We start from the raw sequence: 20,163 nt of genomic DNA on the forward strand, positions 1-20,163 counted from the left end.
ATTTTAGATTTTGTTTCATTTCCAGTAGAGGTTCTATAAAACGGGAATGAGACAAAATCTAAAGTAATTTTATTTGAAAATATCATTATTACCACTTATGTTAATTTTAAATATGTCCCACATGCTATGGGAAAAATAGTATAATCATTTCCACAATTAATAAATTGAGTCAATGATGTAGTAAGAGCTAATAAGTGTGGTATTCAGAAATAATAAAGATAATAGTGATTCTAATGGTGAAGGAATGATAAAAAGGGAAAAGATGAAGAAATGTAAAGATTATTAAGAGATTATAGATGGCAAACTACCACTAATTAATGCAAGAGACTTCAAGGAAAGAGATACTGAAAATTAATTTTAACCTACTAATAATACCTTTGATATTTCTAAGCCTTAATCAATCAAAACCAAGAAAAAAAAAGATCTTAATTAAAATTCAAAATAATGTTTTTTTTTCCTGAGTAAAGCTATCTTTTAAGAAGTATATCTAAATGAAGACTTACTACCATTACTTTTTAGAACTCAGTAACTATGTTACTGAGGGCATTAGAGGAGGCTGCAGTGGGATTTCATTAAGTTAATTTAATCAATTAAAAAACTGATTATACTGTGTTTTTGTCATTGAGTAATAATCATTTAGTAATTCACCAAATTCTTCCTGTTTATTAGGGGTTTTCATTTACTGATTCTCAGAATTTAAGAATACAGCAATAAAATATACTTAAAATACTAAATATACTTAATAAATATAATAATAAATAACATACTGTAAAATATTAGATAAATAAAATACTAATATACTTAAAATATTTAAAAATACTTAAATCACTATCTGATTTTTAGATAACCAACATTAAGGATTCCTCAAATTATATAGACTAACTTTTTCAGAAATTATACATATAAACAAAAATGCTTATCTGGAATATGTAGCTTTTTCTATTTGTAGAAACCTAATTTTAAGCATTTTTTAAACCAGTATTCTGATAGATTTTATTGCACAATGCTCATTGCCTTTAACAAAAATAAAGCTTTTCCATCTATTTTCATATGCTACAATTACTTTTAATAAATATTATGTTTACAAAGTGTTTAAATTAACCATTTAAGACAAAACTCCTTTTTTCAATACATCAATTTTTTTATACCCTTAATTTTGAAACTTTTTGGAAAAGTACTAATCATGTTTAAAAAGCTCAAAAATGCCAGAAGCTATTTTTAACCCCAAAGCTTCAGTGATATCTGAATTTATTTTTAATAATATATTTTTTGATACTGTTCTAACTTTCTTAAATAATCAAAGTTACAAATTAGTTTAGGTTATAAATAATTGTCAGTGAGATCAGTATAACTTTTGTTTCTCTTAATAGAAAGTTGTTTTAACATATACTCTAATTTATGAATGTTTTAAGGCAACAAAAATAATCATCTCTTTTCCTTCTACCCACAATCTAAAGGAAATATGAAGGAACACACTCAAAAGATAAATTCTTAAAATTCTTAAAAGAAGTTACTTGGCTTTTCCTTTAACTTTGTGATTACAAATTGAACACAGAATTACTAATATTAATTCTATATGATTAAAAAGCAAAATCATGTAATTCATTGTAAATGTTCAAACTTTAAAATATGATCTAATTTATATGGAGATTTTTTTTTTTTTGTGAGGAAGTAAATCAGGGAGAATGAATATAAATTGACTTGCCTTACTAGTTTCTCAACTGAGAAGTATCTTATGTTTTGAAAACTTTAATACTACAAGGGTGATTTAGAGAAAGGAAACAAATATAAACAGAAATGATCTGGGTCAGAAATATTGTTATATCATATTATAGTGGGGTTGAGGGTAGAATCAAAGTAAAGTCAAGTCTAAAAGAAGAGTGGAACTTAAAGAGACATTACAAGAGGCTCAAGGACTATGGTGGGCGGAATTATTGTTCTTTTTTATAAATTCACTGTTTCCTGACAGATAATCTTCATAAATGCTCACTGGAAATTCTGCTCATTTAAAGCACATATGAAATAAGTGACTGATAAAGGCTAGAATGAATTTTCTGAAAGTGTGTTATAAGGTTTTTGTTAACATATTGCCAAGAAGGAAATCTGTGCATTTTATATCTTTATTCATCCTAATTTTAAAAGAATTCAGTTTTAAAATACAACAATACTTTCAGGATATATTAAAATAATTATAGCCCAAATATGTGTTATGAATAGAATGCAATAAAGAGTTAAATGTTGCTGTAGTAATAGGATGCATAAAATCACATTAGAAAGAATATTATAAACACTCGCTTAAGACTATGAACTGCTTGAGAGCAGGTACTGTTTTTTTGGGGGGGGCTTTTTTGGAGGAGGTACATTTGGAGGATGCTTAATAAATGCTAGCTGACATGACTTATAATACAATACCTGAATTTATTTGGGATGGTCAAGTAATGAAGGGATCTATATAAATGATTTTCCCCTCAAAAGCTTCAAGTTTAAAATTTAAACCATTTAAAAACATCTATAAAGTACACATAATTAAAACTTTTTCATAGTATTAAGCACAGTATTAAGGTACTTTAACCATTTCTTGATACTTGTCATTAATATAAACAGTCATTATTGTACTATACAAACAGATGTATCCCTACACTAAATACAGCAAACTACTGATCAATTTGGCCATTTTCTAGTACTGGCCAGTATTTTCTGTCAGCTGTTACGTTTCTATAGTTTGTAGCAATAGCCTTATCCATGTACCCATTCTCCTCCCAATCTACTATTAATAGTTAATGATGTATTCTAGGTTTCCAAGAAGAACTAGATAAACAATGAGAAATCTTTCTTAAAGGAAAACTACATTTCTAAGTTAATTGGTTTTGGCTAAGGGCTCCTTCAAGTTATGCCTTGGCAGCAAAGTAAATAGGATTTGTGGTAGTTATTTTCCTTTTGGATTTATAGCTGTGGTCTTGATAACTAAGGTTTCCAAACACATGATGATCAAATATAGAAGGAACTACTTAGTAGGAATACAAATAGTAAAATTAACTATAAAATAAATACTCCCTGAATGTTTAGTTTTGTGATCACACTAGAAATAAATTAAATAAAAATTATATCTAATCTGTTTCTTAAAAATAATTTCCATTCTTTTATACTTGAGAACAATGTATTTATATTATTAATCTTTTTTTCTTCCTAGAAGTAGCATAATGTGACTAGAATATTGTACCTAGTGGTCAAAAGACTAGGAATCAAAAGTCTTAGGTCTAACATGAATACCTTTTAAAGTGTTTTAAGATCCATTGTATAATATGAAAACGAGAACAAAATGCTAGTCTTAACTATACTATGAGATAATATTCTTTATCAACCTTCTAATTTTACAGATGAGACCCACAAAGCTTATATGATTTGTCCAGGTGTGCAGTGTGTTCAACCAGAGACTAGTTTTAAGTCCAAACCTTGAGTGATATCTGGAAATATTTTGTCAATAGATTCCCTTGATATAGTTACAAAAGAGTATTGATTTTTTTTTATACTAGCAAATGTGAAGTTGTAACTTTCTTAAGTAACTATTTACATATCAGTAAAGCTTGTGAATAATTGTTGTTGAAATACAACAATCTAACTTTTGTTTCATTTATCTCTATCAAAATTTAGTGCACTAGGGAAATGTGTGAAATTTTGTGAAACCATTTTAATATTATCCTCAGAAAATATATAATCTTATTGATGATTCTGTTTAACAGAGAAGACAAGAAACATGTTTTTGAACAAATATATCATATTCTATGAAAGCTTTCTAAATTTGGGCATCTCTAGGAAATTTTTAAAGTTCATTTACAAATCTGACTATGCTAATTGAACACTTTTTTATTTGCCTAATTTTGAAATAAAATTTTAGTGCTACTCTCCTTTTACATTAATCTCAAATGAAATTAAAACCTTTATTATCCTAGCAGTTTGGTCAAAGAAACACTATCATGTGAACATTCCTAAAGCTTTGAGTTCAAAGCAATAAAATAAAATGAAGCACAGCAGTAGTAGTAGTAGTAGTAGCAGCAGCAGCAGCAAGGGCAGCATAAAACATGCAGTAATGTAAATAAAACATTGCAAAAAAGGCAGCATAGAATGTTCTGCAACCACAGGCAAAAAAGAAGGGAATGAGGGAAGTAAAGGGTGCAGTGGAGAAAGTACAACAATCTCTTACACTTCTGCCTTTGCTAGCTGGAATACAGGATGGAGAGCGCTTCAACAGAGAAAGGAGGAAAATAGGTTACAAAAACTCTCACAAACAATTATCCTTAAAAATTCTTATCTTACCAGGCAAATGATATATGCCTACAAATATATAAAAAGAGAGAGAGGGAGAGAGAGAGTGAGTGAGAGAGAGAGAGAGACTGAGAGTTAGAGTGAGAGAGAGAGAGAGAGAGAGAGAAAGAGAGAGAGAGAGAGAGAGAGAGAGAGAGAGAGAGAGAGAGTCACATTTTATGACAGAACAAAACCACACGTTTGTCAGACAATTTTCTGGGAAAATGAGCATGTGGAAAAGACACTGCAAAAAAACAAGTAGTTTGACAGACTAAGCTAGTAGGAGACAGCAAAGTTCTACACTGGACTATGTATATACACAAGAAGACCCATAAAATATCAGCACACACCATACAACTTCTTCAAACCGCACGTTGATGATGAGTGGAAGGAACAAAGTCTTAATTGATTTAGACACAGCCATTTGAGTGTTAAACTGATTCCCATTGAAAGAAGGACAATTAATTGTTTTAATTTGGCTGCCCAATTAACCCTTTCCACAGATGATTCTTTGACCTTTGTGCTACAGCTAAATAATTATTACTAAGCAATACCAGTATTTCAAGGATATTCTCCATACTGGATACTCATAAACAACTGTACCAATTTCTTGAAATACTATCCAATTTGTAATAGACACCCCAATATCCATTAATATGCTCTTACAAAGTCTAGCATTTCCTTTACAGTTTCAACTTATCTCAATATGTTTTTCTAGTTGATTTTTACAATAATCATGGGGTTGGAGGGGAAAGGGAGAGAAAGGAGGGGGTAAGGCAGTGATTATTTCCATCTTTTCATTTCATAGATGAAGACTTCAACTAAGGCATACAGAGAGAAATTAAAGGTGATTTTACAAAATTATGTGATAAGTTGATAGGAAGCCAAAATTAGAACATCCAAGTCTCCTGATTGCCAGTGAGGTCCTTTCCCCAACTCTGTCATGCTTACTCTATTGTTTATCCCCAGATAAAAGGCAAGAGGTAAATGAGACCAAACTTTTAGATTCAATCTATATATATCCTAGATATTTTCAAATAAAGAAATGAAATCTGTTCCACAACCAAATGGCTCTTCCTAAAATGCATGCTAACAACCAGTTGAAAGAAAGATTACTATAATAATCTGAAATCTTTTTCTATTTCCAACACCTTTGAAAATAATCTCACATTTTCTTAGATACCTACATTATAACCTAAGTCTAAATAGGATACTACTTAGAACTAAAAATGATAATGAATCAGTTACAATAAAGATGCTCATCTTCACGAAGCATCTGCTGCCTTCATGCATAAGCGGCTGAATCCCAGACATCTATTTTTATGTGTTCAATAGAAAAGGGTAAATTACACTTTCCCCTGATGGGATAATTACAGTAAACCACAAAATATATGGTTTTATATAAACATATGATATATATAAACAAATGATAGAAAACAGCGTTCTGTCCTCATATGCAATTGCAACATTTAAAACATATATTTAGTATGTGAGGTCCCTTCCAGCAGCACTTTAAGGCTAGAATAGGGAGGGAGAGTCTAGAAAGTACTTTTGATACATACACATAATTTGGTTAATTTTTGAGAATTGGTTAATGGATTCTAGGAGTTTAATAAATCAATTACACAAAAATGGTTTACTGTGCTATATTTCCATCATGGCTCAGTGCATTTAGCTTTTCAATCAACAATTTAGTTACTGCAGGTATAGTTAAGCCAAACTTATTGACTAACCAAATTGCACATGATAATCTTCAGAAATCTAAAAACTAATGGAAAGCTATACTGAAGGTATGGCTGGAGGTGAAGGGAACAAAGAGGAGGATTATGCTGTTCTTGTTGTAAACAAGACATTAGCACTAATTACATGGTCTTCTTGCTTACATGACACTTATACCACTTAAACTTCTACAAATATGAATTCATTTATGTTATCAAGGAAACAACCAAGGAGGTTTATTGTGGTGCCCTTAGCCATAATGTCTTAGTGTGAATGTAGAGGGAAGGAAGAAGAGATATACTATATAACTGAAGGTTCTTAGGAAGGGGTGAAAATTAAAGGGTACTAGAGACAAACATGGCTTCTTTTTCAATTTTATTGAGATGCAATTCTTTTTCTGGTGCTATTCACAGAACCATTGTGATTGCTTGGCAAGCACATATGGATCACACAAAAACCTGGGCATGTTTTCCAGAGACAACATTAGTTGTGCACGAGAATATGTGGCATCATATACTGTTAGATGTATATGAGAGCAACTTTGAAGACACTAGGATCAAAAAGCAGAAAAAGTGTAAGTTATTCAAAATGACCAAAGTGCAAAGGGCAATTCTTACTAGCCAGGCAGTTCAATTCTATATGCATCCTTCCACTAGTTTTTTATTAAGTTCTTATTGCAGAGACATTATTATTCCTATAGATTTAGTTCCAGATCAACTTTTTATAAACATCCAGACTCACAGCTTTTATCGCCATCTCTGCTTCTGTGATTTTTAGTCACTATTAAAGCAAGAAGAAAATTGGGCATTTCCTACTCTGGCATGAATTAGTTCTTTAGAATAGTAGACAACACGGAAAACTTCCAAAGACCTACTACCACACCTAAATTATTCCTTCCTCTCTTTCAGTCCCATCCTGTTATATCCCCTCAGCATAGGACCTAACTCAATTTTATGATTGCTTCTGTCTTTGAATGAGAAATAGTTTTTTCCTCTCATTAAAAATAGCCAGTTCAAAATGGGGAAAGCCAGCAAATATTAAACGTGAAAAGAAAACTATATTAACTAAAAATTGTGGTCTATACTTTAATTAAACAAGAACTACATGCAACATTTTTCCTCCTCTTGATCTACTAGACCAACCAAAGAAAAGTATTTTTTTTCTTCTGTTTTTTCTTTGGAAAGATTCCAGGTTGAATGAAAAATTGGGAGAGAAGAGTAATTAACCAGAATTTAAAGTTAATCTGCTTTACATATCTCTAATATACATTGTATAGGTCCTTTATGAAAGATTTATGCAATGTCATGGCTAAGAATCACATGGGATGAAAAGGCATAGGCTATGATCTATTACAGTGGAGATATTACCTCTGTTACCTGGAAAAAGGGTATATTTTTTAAAAACTTATGTATGGACAGAATGGTAGCTACATAAAAATAGGAATAATTTTTAAATGTACCTACTTCCAGTAAACCTGACTGGTCTATAACACTTAAAATGGTGTTACTTAAGAAATTAAAAGTATTAATTATGATGTATAAATACTTTATACAATAATGTTAATGTGAACTGAATGGTGATCCCCCACACCCCAAGATGAAGGCCTGAGGTTTACGTGGCAAAAAGTAAAAAGAAGCCTTGAATATCCTAAAATCTGTAAGGGAGAATGATGTTGGTGATAGCAATGATCTTGTAACATAGTAGTGTATGTGTTGAAATTCCCTAAGAAAAGAATATGATGAACCCATTTTGGTGGAGGATAGAATTTCTAGCAAAGAAGACTAATGATGTGGTGCCACATAGAAAACTAGAAAGAATATAGGATGGAAATGAGGGGATAGGGTATATATATGCAAAGGAAACACCAGAAAAGCCTTAAGGGCAGAGCCAGAAGTAGTAAGAAAATCAGAATAAGGTGGAACAGAATCCAAGAGTACTTATATGCATATGGGTAATTCAGCTCAGGGACATGATAAGAGGCTAAGTGCTCATAAAAGAAAGGAAATTTAGTCAGATATTTACTGTGGGCAGAACCTAGAGGGAACACATGACAAATTAGTGGAGCAGTTAGATATCAAACAGTGATTTCTATCAGAAGACAAATGGAATGTACCATGTCCTAAATTAAGGGAAACAACTTAACCTAGAAAGTAGAACAAAAAGGTGAACTGAGAGAAAAAACTGTCATCCCAAACATTAAAAATAAAAAGAGGCTATGGAAAGACTAAGGAGAGTGAATTCCTGGAAAGGTCAATGCTTAATACTTTAAATTTGTTCCAAACCAAACACACACACACACACACACACACACACACACACACACACACACACACACAGAGACTCTCTCTTCATATGCTTTTGAATACAAATGATATTTGTAATAACTTCTATAATTTAGGAGATCAAGCAATACTTTTCATAAATATGCTATCTTTACATAATTTTTTTAGTGGAACCCAAAATTATTCTTCAACATTAAATAACAAAATGTTCTAAATTAAACACAAATATGAAATTTTATATAACTACTATAAACATACCAAGGCAGCCAGACTTTCTGTCATTTAATAATAAAAAGATGTTATTATTAAAATATAACCAAATTAACATGCATTAATTATCATGTACTTAATATCTGTTTTGCAAAACTAAAATGTGCTAAATAATCATAAGAACATATTTAGACCCCTACTAAGACATGATAACATTAACATTTTTTTCTGGTAAAAAGAATCTATGCTTAATATAATCTCACTGCTCCCCCAACCCACCTTATACTTTTGGAAGCATAGCATTTTCAACATGATAAAACATTTCTTTATATTAAGGATTATATGACTTAACATGGATTTTAGAGATTTCATATGAGAAGAAATTGTGTAAAAAGGATGAATGGAGCACATTTGATGGGAATTATCTAAATGACTAAATCTATAAGTTTAATTCAAGAAGAAATAATAATAATGCAGTCAATTTATATCTATATACATGTACTGATAAAAATATTTCAAAGTCAGTTTCTATATTAAAAGAGAACTTGCACTGGTAAACTAAAATTTTACCTTTGTGCCAGTTAACAGAATTTAATAAGCCTTTTAAAATCAGTAGTTATAAACAACAAAACAAAATTTAGAAAATGTTTTGGGAAGAGAATACAAAGAAAGAAAAGGAAGAAGTGAAAATAGCAATTACCATATATCATAAAAAGTATCATAAGTAGTAGTGACAAAATTAAATCAGTATTTCAGATCTGAGATTACCTAAAGGGACCAGAATGAAAGGAAAATGACAAATCCTCTGATAATCAGAATATTTTGCATAATGCATTTCTTTATTTCTAGGTATAAGAAAAATGTGGTAATATTGTTTACTCATAATTTATCCTATAGTTCCTTAAATTGACTGCATTAATTTATAGAATCTCCAAATCAATTCACTGATCTCTTTTACTGAGGGATGCATTGTTTGAAGATGAAAGACTTACGTCATCCAAAAAATCAATCAGTGAAGATGAGGAAGAAGAAAAGGAATCCTATTTAACGAATACAGCAATAAAGAAATAGAAAAAAAAATGTGTGAAGCAATTTAATAAAAAGAAATAATAACTCCAACCTTCTATAACAATTAAATAAAATGGTAAATGGCATTAAATTCAAGGAAATAAATGAACAAAGTAGATACTATACCTTTTATTACTCAAGAAATTTAGAAACCCTTTTCATTACATCTAAAGAATGGTGCTTTTTCCTCTGCTACAAAGTAATTAAATAATTTACATATTATGCCTCAAACATGATCAATTATTATAAATTATTAAAAATAAAATTAAACTGGAGGAAATATCAGAAGTACCAATAATAACCAATATAACTTTTAGATATAATAATGGCTCTCAAATTCAGATTTTTTTTTCCTCATTAAACACACTCACTCAGCTCTAAGAGAAATGCTACTTTACCTTACATAAAATTATAGGGCTTTCTACCAAAACATATATTCCTTTCTATTTTTTCTTTTTTCATTGCACAGTTCCAAGGTGTTAATGTATGATGGAATTAAAACAGTAATAATACCCATTTTTTTCTTTTTTGTATCCCCAGTGCTTAGCACAGTGCCTGGCACAGAGTAAATGATTAATAAATGCTTGTTGACTGATAAGTTTTTTTACAAGCTTAAAAATTTTTCAAAATAATATGGAGATATAAATAAGAGGAAAAGTAATTCAAATGATTTTATACTTACTTCAAATTGATCCAGAGCAGAGGTAGGCGCATTCAAAAATGCCAAGAAAGAATTCTGTGAATCTTGGTGCTTTACACCTAGAAGACAGCAGCAACTTTTTTTAAACTTGAGAACAAAACTACTTTTCATGGATGACCTTTTCTGTCTGAGTTTGTTAAAAAGTATTCACAAACCAAAGTATTCAGAAATTATTAAAATCCTGAGTATGCACACTCAAACCAAAATATAGTCAGTGTATGTGATTTTTTTCTTAGCGTTATATATGACATGGTTAGAATATTTTCTGGTTGATTAATTTTTAAGTGTATCCATATTAGACTTTGTAATGTCTAAAAACAGATATCAGTCTGGACAACCTGATTTTTGAGTTTCAAATTATTGTATAGCAGCCTCTCTTCCCATCCCCCACCCAACTTGGCCCAATATAGAGCTTGAACAAAATTTTTGATCTTCTTGGGAGGTCCAAGATATTTCCAATAAAAAAGGCTTTAAACTGACTTAAGTTGCCTAGGCTGTTTTCATCTAACCCATTGGAACTTTTGCTTTGAAATATTCTTAGGAAATGCACAGGATCGATCTGCTAATATAAATGACTTCTTATAAGAAAACAATAATGTTTTAAAAAATATTACATAAAACAATTAATTTAATTAGGCTTGAAATTTTTTTTTCAAGGTATTAGCCACTAGGCTACTTGTTCACATAGAGTGAAGATTCCAGATTATAGTTTCCCTGAAAATATTTTGAAAATAAAAAATCATGCATTATTTTCTAAATAATAGCATTATCTTTAAAATTCCATGGGCTTTAAAGTAAAGCATTACATATAAACATGCTACTCAAAAATTAAAAAAAAAATAGAGAAAAAGACAATTTTTAGCCTTTTAAGTCAAGCACACTCATTTTGGAACTTATGTTTACCAGTAAGTTTTCAGATATAATTTTTATTTTTAGAAATGCACAAAACTGAATAAGTATTTATATTTTATTTTTGTGATTATTATTTTGCTATATTCTTGGCTCAAATCATCATTAAAATAAAATTAGGTTAAAATGCTAAATTAGACTTAAGTTATAGTAAATTGTAATGAAAAAATTGTTCTTTTTTTTAACCACACTAAAATGACTTTATGTATAATGTTTTACAAAAAAGGTATCATGTCACAAATAGTACATCATGAAAGTCTTGGTAACAGGCAAAAAACTGGAACTTTTCTGTAGTTCTAATAAATGCAGACTGCTGCTATGACCACACTTGCCCATTTCTTGTCCACCTTTGCCTTTCCTTTCATCAAACAATCTTTTTTTAGCCTCTCAAATTTGAACCAAGTCTGGGGCTTTATCAGTAGGGCAATCTGCATCCTCTTGTGTCAATCACTGCTGCTGAATTTTTTCTCACTTTTCTCCCTCTCTGCTATTAAAGGTAATAAATTATTTAATAAATACTGGTTGCCAGATTTAAAAAGAAAAAAACCCCTTATTGTCTAACTATCAATTCTAAGACAGAAGAACAGCAAATGCTAGGCAATTGAAGTTAAGTGGCTTGCCTAGGTTACACAGATAGGAAGTATCTGAGGCCGCATTTGAACCCAGGACCTCCAAGTCTGGAACTCTATCCACTGTGCTACTTAATAAGTATTTATTAAACACCTACAAAGTTAAGAATATTGCACTCAAATGCTTATCTCTGCCACCTTCATTATGTGCATCTCTTTACCCTACCTGCCAATCTTCCTCAGTACAAATAAGGGTTCAGAATTGTAACTAACCATTTTTGTACTCCTGGTACGCATCAATGAGAATGGAGCTTCATCTGGGCTGTGGTCTTGGGAAAAGAGGCCCACTTACTCCATGATACCATGAGTTTTCTAGGTTAGTGGGGTAAGGAACTTGTATTTGGCATAAAACTATTTTTAGTGGGATCCAGAAGAAATGGTGAAAGAAAGGGCAAGTACCCTTAGCAACAGTGTTTTGGGGATCACCCTTCCTTCCTTAGGTATGCCATTGCAAATCCACTCATTTACAAATATGTGATGAAAAGAAAAGTTCTAGAAGTAATTATTAGGAAAGTAATTACTAGGAATCAAGAAGATATGGATTCAAATTTGACCTCAGACATTAGCTGGGTGACCTTGGACAAATCATTTGACCTTTGTCTCAGTTTTCTCAACCATAACATGGGGATAAAACTAGGACCTACTTCAAAGGATTATGGTAAGAGCAAGTGAGATAATGTTTGTGAATTGTCTGCAAACCTTAAATGACTATATATAAATGTTAGCTATCATTATTATTATGTTATAATTTACCAAAATTTCCCATGGTTTTTTGTTAAAAGTAAATTATCTACTGATTCTCTGTGTGAGATAATCCTTCATTTGAGATAAAAAAGGATTATTTTTAAGTCTTATTGATGTTACAGAAGTATAATTCGAGGAGCACACTTAAGAGAAATGAAAAACAGTCTTATTGCTCTTTTTGTGGTGATCACAGTACTTAGTTAAAAAAAAAGCAACAAGTAAAGGAAACCTCATGGTATATACGATAGGCCCACTTGATGTACTTCATTCAATAAACTTAGATAATATGTGGCATTAAAAACCATTTGTTCATTGGCTAATTACTATTTTTATTGGTGCCTTGCTGTACTAGCTAGTTACTTTACTTATATCTCCCCAACTAAATTCTTTGTTCCTCAAAGACTGGAGCTGAATATTCTTTCCTTTGTGCTTCTAAGATTACATTGTAAGTAATTTTAAATAAATTTCTAACCAAAAAAGCTGTTTATAAAATTTTCTATAATAATGAAAAGGAGTTCAAATTGGTGTAAAATCATATTTATTCCTACTATAAAAATAGATCCAGAAATATGGCTCTGTTAAGTCAGCATTTTTCATATACATCTGGAAGCAGCCTTTTAGAAATATGGTAAAGTATATCCACAGTGATGCAATGAGACCTGATTTATATGGACACCAGCTTCCATACCCTTTTCAGATTTAAGTTCCTCAGTTTCCTTTTTCAGTTTTTCAATTTCTGATAGCAGTTCCAAGTTCTTCTTCTCTGACTCTTGCAGTTTGCTTATAGGGAGGGAAAAAAGATGTAATTAGCTAATAAGTTCTAGCTATTTCCTCATTTAACCTATCATTTATATAACTGTTACTTAAGAGTTTTTGACTGAAAATCAATATTGGCCAAGCTGAATTGTCAAATAAAAAACACTAAACTGTGAAATCAAAATCAGATTTCAAATTCTGCTAAGACTTCTTTGGAATGGAACCATAAAACTGCCTTTATCTATTATTTTTAGGCTTATTTACCATTGCTGATATATCAACAAGTATGTAAACTCATACCATGAGAATATGAAGAGAAATTAATGTTGATTTTGATGTACAACAGTATTGCTATATATCTATATTGTATGTTACATACAGTGGCATTGTATTTGCATGTATGAAATGCATGTATGAAAGTATTTCTTTTAAGAGTCAAAAATTTAAATAAAGTGTGCTTGACTCTGAGTTAAAATTTTAAACATTTAAATAATCAGAGCTTCTACTTTTATGGGTGGCTTTCCATGCAAAAACTGAAGTTACAAATATTTGTCTATATATATATACATCTATACATATAGCATGCACATATATGATATATATATACACACACACACACACACACACACACACACACACGTTTCTTCCCATACCATTTAAATTTTAAATTTTTAGTGGTTTACATTTAAGAATTTGGCATATTTGCAAAATATGTTGCATTTTGACTATCAAATCTATCTTTTTGACCCCTCCATTAATCTTCTATAACTTACTTGTAAAATGATATTAACATCATTTTTTAATTAGAAAATTTTTTTAAACCCTTACCTTCCGCCTTGGAGTCAATACTGTGTATTGGCTCCAAAGCAGAAGAGTGGTAAGGGCTAGGCAATAGGGATTAAGTGAGTTGCCCAGGGTCACACAGCTATGAAGTGTCTGAGGCCAGATTTGAACCTAGGACCTCCTGTCTCCAGGCCTGGCTCTCAATCCATTGAGCCACCCAGTTGCCCCCTCAGAAAGAATTTTTGATAATTGTTTTCTGACATTTTGTGATTCAGAGTCTCTTCCTTAGATTATACCAATACTTTCATACAATATGTATTTCCATATTTCTCATGTCATAACTTCAGACATATATCACTAATAATATTAAGATTCTAAACAGTCAGAATTGTAGTGTCTCCCATTTTAGTGTTAAACTTGTGAAGGCCCTGGAAAATGCTTCCTTGACTTACTAGAAAAAAAAAATCCATTATTTTTAAACTCATAAAAGCTCTAAGTATACTTGAGAATCTTTAAAAGCATATTACAATGTATCCTGGAATATGAGATCAATAGAATTGCAAAAGGTTTGTATGCTATTGATCACAATTTTAAGATGATTTTTAAAAATTAGCTCAATCTGTATTCCTAAAATATAGGTGTTCCTTGATCATAGCTTTTAGAAATTATGTAGTCTATACATTTTAATTTTGTGGTTCAAATAATATTTCTAAATAAAGAACAAATAACACTTATTTAAAAATTATTAAAAAACTAACTTAATTAATGAGATAAGTTAATAGTTGTCCAAATCAATTTATAATTATATTCTCATGGACAAATGTTTCAAATTCACAATAAATTGAGCCTCAAACTGAATGAGATCAAGCTGGTTTACATTTGGGAAATTGTCCAGCACTTTTAATTATTACAATTTGTTCTCTACCGCAAAAATGTATGCACACACACACATGCACACAGAGTATTCTTTCAGGAGTGTCATTTTCTGGTTATAAGTTGTAGAACAACATGATTACAGAAGAATCAAAATTGAAAGTGTCTCAAAGGTATGGTATGTTTAAGTCTGGGTAGTATTTCCAACGATGAATAGGAAAGTGACATAAAAGGATATCCACAGTCAAAATGTGTTAAGCAATCCAAGAGTGAGAAGTTAAGAAGTAAACAACTCAAGAGCAGCACTGCTACCCATTAAAAAGCTAAAAGAATTAGCAGGTCTTTAATGCACTGGGCAAAACTGACTATAAGGGATTTGTAGAGAAAGAAATGGGTAAAAATCACAGGAGACAGAAGGTATAAGAGGGCTGAGAATTGTACCGATGAAAAGCTCAATCCAATCAAAAAAGCATGTAATAAGCAACTGTAATGTGCCAGATTTTTTACTAGGACACAAAAACAAAGAGAAAAACGGGTTCTAGACTGAAGCAGCTTGTATTGCACTAGGAGGAGGTGGGAGGAGATGTTTTAAAATAATACAAACTATTTACAATGATATAGAAATGAGTATCTTTAATCTTTAGATTTCTTTACTTTAAAAAAGTAAAAATTTGTTGATACATGTTACAAGTGCATTTTTTAAAATTTAACCAATATCTACCTTATCCCTACCTAATCTGATCCTCTCCATTAATAAAGAAATACAAAACCCTTTAACATAATTTGTTTTAACAGTACACACTTCTCAACAACCAACCAAAGAATGTGTCAACAAAGCACAGCTCTTGAAAACCAAAAGTCAGTTGTTCACAGAACAAGACTGGATTAAACTTTGATAGATGTATTTAACCAGTTTTATCGCCTCTCCAAGTTGACTTTATTTGTACTGGTGCTCTCATTATATCTCTTACTGGGATTACAGAGGTGCTGAAACAATTAAGTATGCAAGCAACCAGTAAATGACTTTTAATACCATATTAAGAAGAAATTTGGAAATTCAGTTTTCTCTTTTTTTTATTATAAAGAAAAATTATGTATGTATAGGCCATAAGTTAAAAGCATATAACTAAGGTTTTTCTTTAAATGCCTTCTCACTAATTCAAGAAGTAGTTTATTTGAACTTATTATTCAATCTCACCATTCTGTTGAGATGTTCAGTGCTTTGACTTTATTAAGTTCTTCTTGGATGGCCTGTTTGGCTTTGATTTCTGCATCCAGAGCTGACTGTAATTCCAATCGAGCTGACATATCCAGTTTTGCAAAACGGCGCATCTTCCAAGGCATGTCCTAAAAAAAATGTAATTATGTTTGCAATTATATTCTATAATATTCCCATTATACATACTACAGTTACTAAGTAATAGGGAAGATCCCCACAAATTTTACCTTTCTCAAGTAATAAAATGGAAAGATGATCTATAAAAATTATTACTTTACATTAAATTAATGGGATAAGCCATATAAAAGAGAAAGGATTCATTTTATACAAACATTTCATTAATTTAATTGTTCAGTATCTAATTCTGAAATGGGAGTCAAAGTATTTGGTTTTCACTGAAAAAGTTTATTATAGGTCAAAAATTAGAAAAGCTCAAAACAGTTTTCATGGTTTATTTTTCATCATCATTATTAATTCTTACATAAAAAGGCAATGTCTTACTGTTGCTCTTGTACCAAGGCTGGAATTTCTCAATGCCTCCAATTCCTCTGTCATTTTAGAGGCCAATGCCTGAAGATACCCTCGTGCATCCTTTTCATCACTTACCCTAGAGTATGAAAAATATAAGATTGAAGTGAAAACTCTTAAAATGGTATATATTTAAAATTTGGTGTATATGGAAGCTTTTTTCTTAATAATGGCCTTCTTGGGGTACTAGCCCAGTAACAGAATATCTGGGTCAATGGATACGAATGTTTTAGTCATTTTATTTGTATAATTTCAAATTGTTTTCCAAAATGGTTTGAACAATTCACTGATTCACAATGCATTGGTGGACTTATTATCCCACAATCTGTTCAAGATTGACAACTGATGGGGGGGTGGGGTTGATCATTTTTCCTAATTTGTAAGATGTGATTTACAATTCTCTAATAATTAGTGATTAAGAGTTTCATGTGGCTCAGGAGTCACAATTCTTTTGAGAACCATTTGTTTGCATCTTTTGATCACATATGCTAAGGATGGCTATTAGTTATATACACTTATTTATATATTTGTGAACTATTATCTTAGATACTGTGAATCTTAAAAACTACTCAGACTGTACTTTAGAAGATTTTATTTAGCTATTTCCTTATTTTAACAATGGAGATACTTGGTCTAATAAGAATCAGGAATGTATTGGGAACTTTACATTACTCCACCCATACTTAGACGTAAACAATGAAGGTACTAAACTCATACCTTATAGTGAAGCTAGAACCTTAAACTAAGTCTATTTTTATATCAATTACAAAAAGGTGTTAAGTACCTGTAAAGGTTAAATTAATCACAAAAAAGTCAAGAAAGTCACAAAAGGCAAGCTTAACAAAGAAGTATGAAGTACTCAGAAGATATAATCTAACCAGAGAAGGCAAGAACTAAATAGTGGTGCGAAATAAGAATGGGCAGTCCAAGAAAAAAGCATCTACTGTGATTGGTAGACGTAAAAATTTAGGGGAGGTGACATGAGAGAAAATTTTCTTTAAAAGGAGGGGTAAAAAGTCAGTTCAGGCAATTCAGTTCGATGTGGAGATTCTGAACTCAGTTTAGGAGATTGAGTTCAGTGGAGAACTGGAACCCAGCTTGGAGATGGTCTTGTGGTGAGTGATAAGAGTGATTCCCTTATCCTTAGGCTCAGGGAGGCCACTTTGGCCAAGACCTTTAACTACTGCCTAGATCAGCCTGAGCCAGAGCAGTTTAAATTAATTCCCTCTCTCCCCCCAGCCTCTCTTTTTTCCTTAATTCCTTCTCTCTATAAATCACCATAAATCTTAGCTGACTTGGGTATTTTATTATTTGGGAACTTTCCCTGGTGACCATTTAAATTTAGATTTAAGTCAAAACACTAAAATTATCTTTACAATACTAAACACTTAGAGAAATCTGATATAAAGACACCCCCCCCCATTTGACCACATCTCTTCTTACTTTAAGTACATTAATTTTATATGTGGAGAAGCATTTCAATTTTATATAATGTTATCTATTTTCTCTTATGTAATTGCCTTTTTCATTTGGTTGAGAATACATATACTTAACATAACATATAGTTAAGAATACAATACATATACATACATGTGAGGGGCATATGACCTGGTTCTCTTCTAATTTTTAATAGTATGATTTTAATATTAAAATCCCTTATCAATGTATTGTGAGATATGGTTTAAGGTGTAAGTCTAATTCCTCTAAGATTACTACTTGTTTCCTAGAAAAACTTATTGAAAATGGAATTCTTTCCTAGGTAATTTATGTTTTTGCCTTTATCAAACACTAAGCTACTGATTTCCATTGTTTCTAATTCTCCCTTGTCTATTCTTTTTTTTTTAATTTTAAACATTATTTTATTCGATCATTTCCAAACATTATTCACTGGAAACAAAGATCATTTTCTTTTCCACCCCCCCCCCCCCACCTTTCCTTCTCCCATAGCCGACACACGATTCCACTGGTTATCACATGTGTTCTTGACTCGAACCCATTTCCCTGTTGCTGGTATTTGCATTAGAGTGTTCATTTAGAGTCTCTTCTCAATCATATCCTCTCAACCTCTGGAGTCAGGCAGTTGCTTTTCATCGGTGTTTTTACTCCCACAGTTTATCCTCTGCTTGTGGATAGTATTTTTTAGATCCCTGCAGATTGTTCAGGGACATTGCAGTGACACTAATGGAGAAGTCCATTACCTTCGATTGTACCACAATGTATCAGTCTTGGTGTACAATGTTTTCCTGGTTCTGCTCCTTTTGCTCTGCATCACTTCCTGGAGGTTGTTCCAGTCTCCATGGAATTCCTCTACTTTACTATTCCTTTTAGCACAATAGTATTCCATCACCGACATATACCACAATTTGTTCAGCCATTCCCCAATTGATGGGCATCCCCTTGTTTTCCAATTTTTGGCCACCACAAAGAGTGCAGCTATGAATATTCTTGTACAAGTCTGTTTCCTTATTATCTCTTTGGGGTACAGACCCAGCAGTGCTATGGCTGGATCAAAGGGCAGACAGTCTTTTATCACCCCTTGGGCATAGTTCCAAATTGCCCGCCAGAATGGTTGGATCAATTCACAACTCCACCAGCAATGAATTAGTGTCCCTACTTTGCCACATCCCCTCCAGCATTCATTACTTTCCATAGCTGTCATGTTCGCCAATTTGCTAGGTGCGAGGTGATACCTCAGAGTTGTTTTGATTTGCATATCTCTGACTATAAGAGATGTAGAGCACCTTTTCATGTGCTTATTAATAGTTTTGATTTCTTTGGCTGAGAACTGCCTGTTCATGTCCCTTGCCCATTTATCAATTGGAGAATGGCTTGATTTTTTGTACAATTGATTTAGTTCTTTGTAAATTTGAGTAATTAAACCTTTGTCAGAGGTTTTTATGAAGATCGTTTCCCAATTTGTTGCTACCCTTCTGATTTTGGTTACATTGGTTTTGTTTGTACAAAAACTTTTTAATTTGATGTATTCCAGATTATTTATTTTGCATTTTGTAACTCTTTCTAAGTCTTGCTTGGTTTTGAAGTCTTTCCCTTCCCAAAGGTCTGACATGTATGCTATTCTGTGTTCGCCTAATTTTCTTATAGTTTCCTTCTTTATGTTCAAGTCATTCACCCATTTTGAATTTATCTTGGTGTAGGGTGTGAGGTGTTGATCTAAACCTAATCTTTCCAATGCTGTCCTCCAATTTTCCCAGCAGTTTTTATGAAATAGTGGATTTTTGTCCCAAAAGCTGGGATCTTTGGGTTTGTCATATACTGTCTTGCTGAGGTCTCTTGCCCCCAGTCTATTCCACTGATCCTTCTTTCTGTCTCTTAGCCAGTATCAGATTGTTTTGGTGACCGCTGCTTTATAATATAGTCTGAGATCTGGGACTGCAAGGCCCCCTTCCTTTGTATTTTTTTTTCATTATTTCCCTGGATATC

General features: G+C 31.7%; 1 protein-coding gene across 20 annotated transcripts in view; it reads right to left on the reverse strand.

Moving 5' to 3' along the window:
• The window catches only part of CDC42BPA (CDC42 binding protein kinase alpha), a 414,118-nt gene that overhangs the window by 71,018 nt on the left and 322,937 nt on the right, over positions 1-20,163 (reverse strand). For 9 of the 20 annotated variants that reach the window (XM_056816038.1, XM_056816032.1, XM_016430206.2 and 6 more), the window contains 6 exons: positions 16,696-16,801; positions 16,174-16,322; positions 13,252-13,343; positions 10,264-10,340; positions 9,506-9,553; positions 4,202-4,240 (listed from right to left, as the gene is read on the reverse strand). In XM_056816038.1, coding sequence (XP_056672016.1) covers positions 4,202-4,240; positions 9,506-9,553; positions 10,264-10,340; positions 13,252-13,343; positions 16,174-16,322; positions 16,696-16,801 — 511 coding nt within the window. The remainder of the gene's footprint in view (positions 1-4,201; positions 4,241-9,505; positions 9,554-10,263; positions 10,341-13,251; positions 13,344-16,173; positions 16,323-16,695; positions 16,802-20,163) is intronic. The other 11 variants (XM_056816041.1, XM_056816033.1, XM_056816036.1 and 8 more) reach the window with 3 other exon arrangements.

This window comes from Monodelphis domestica, chromosome 2 (assembly GCF_027887165.1).
Source record: "Monodelphis domestica isolate mMonDom1 chromosome 2, mMonDom1.pri, whole genome shotgun sequence".
NCBI lineage: Eukaryota > Metazoa > Chordata > Mammalia > Didelphimorphia > Didelphidae > Monodelphis > Monodelphis domestica.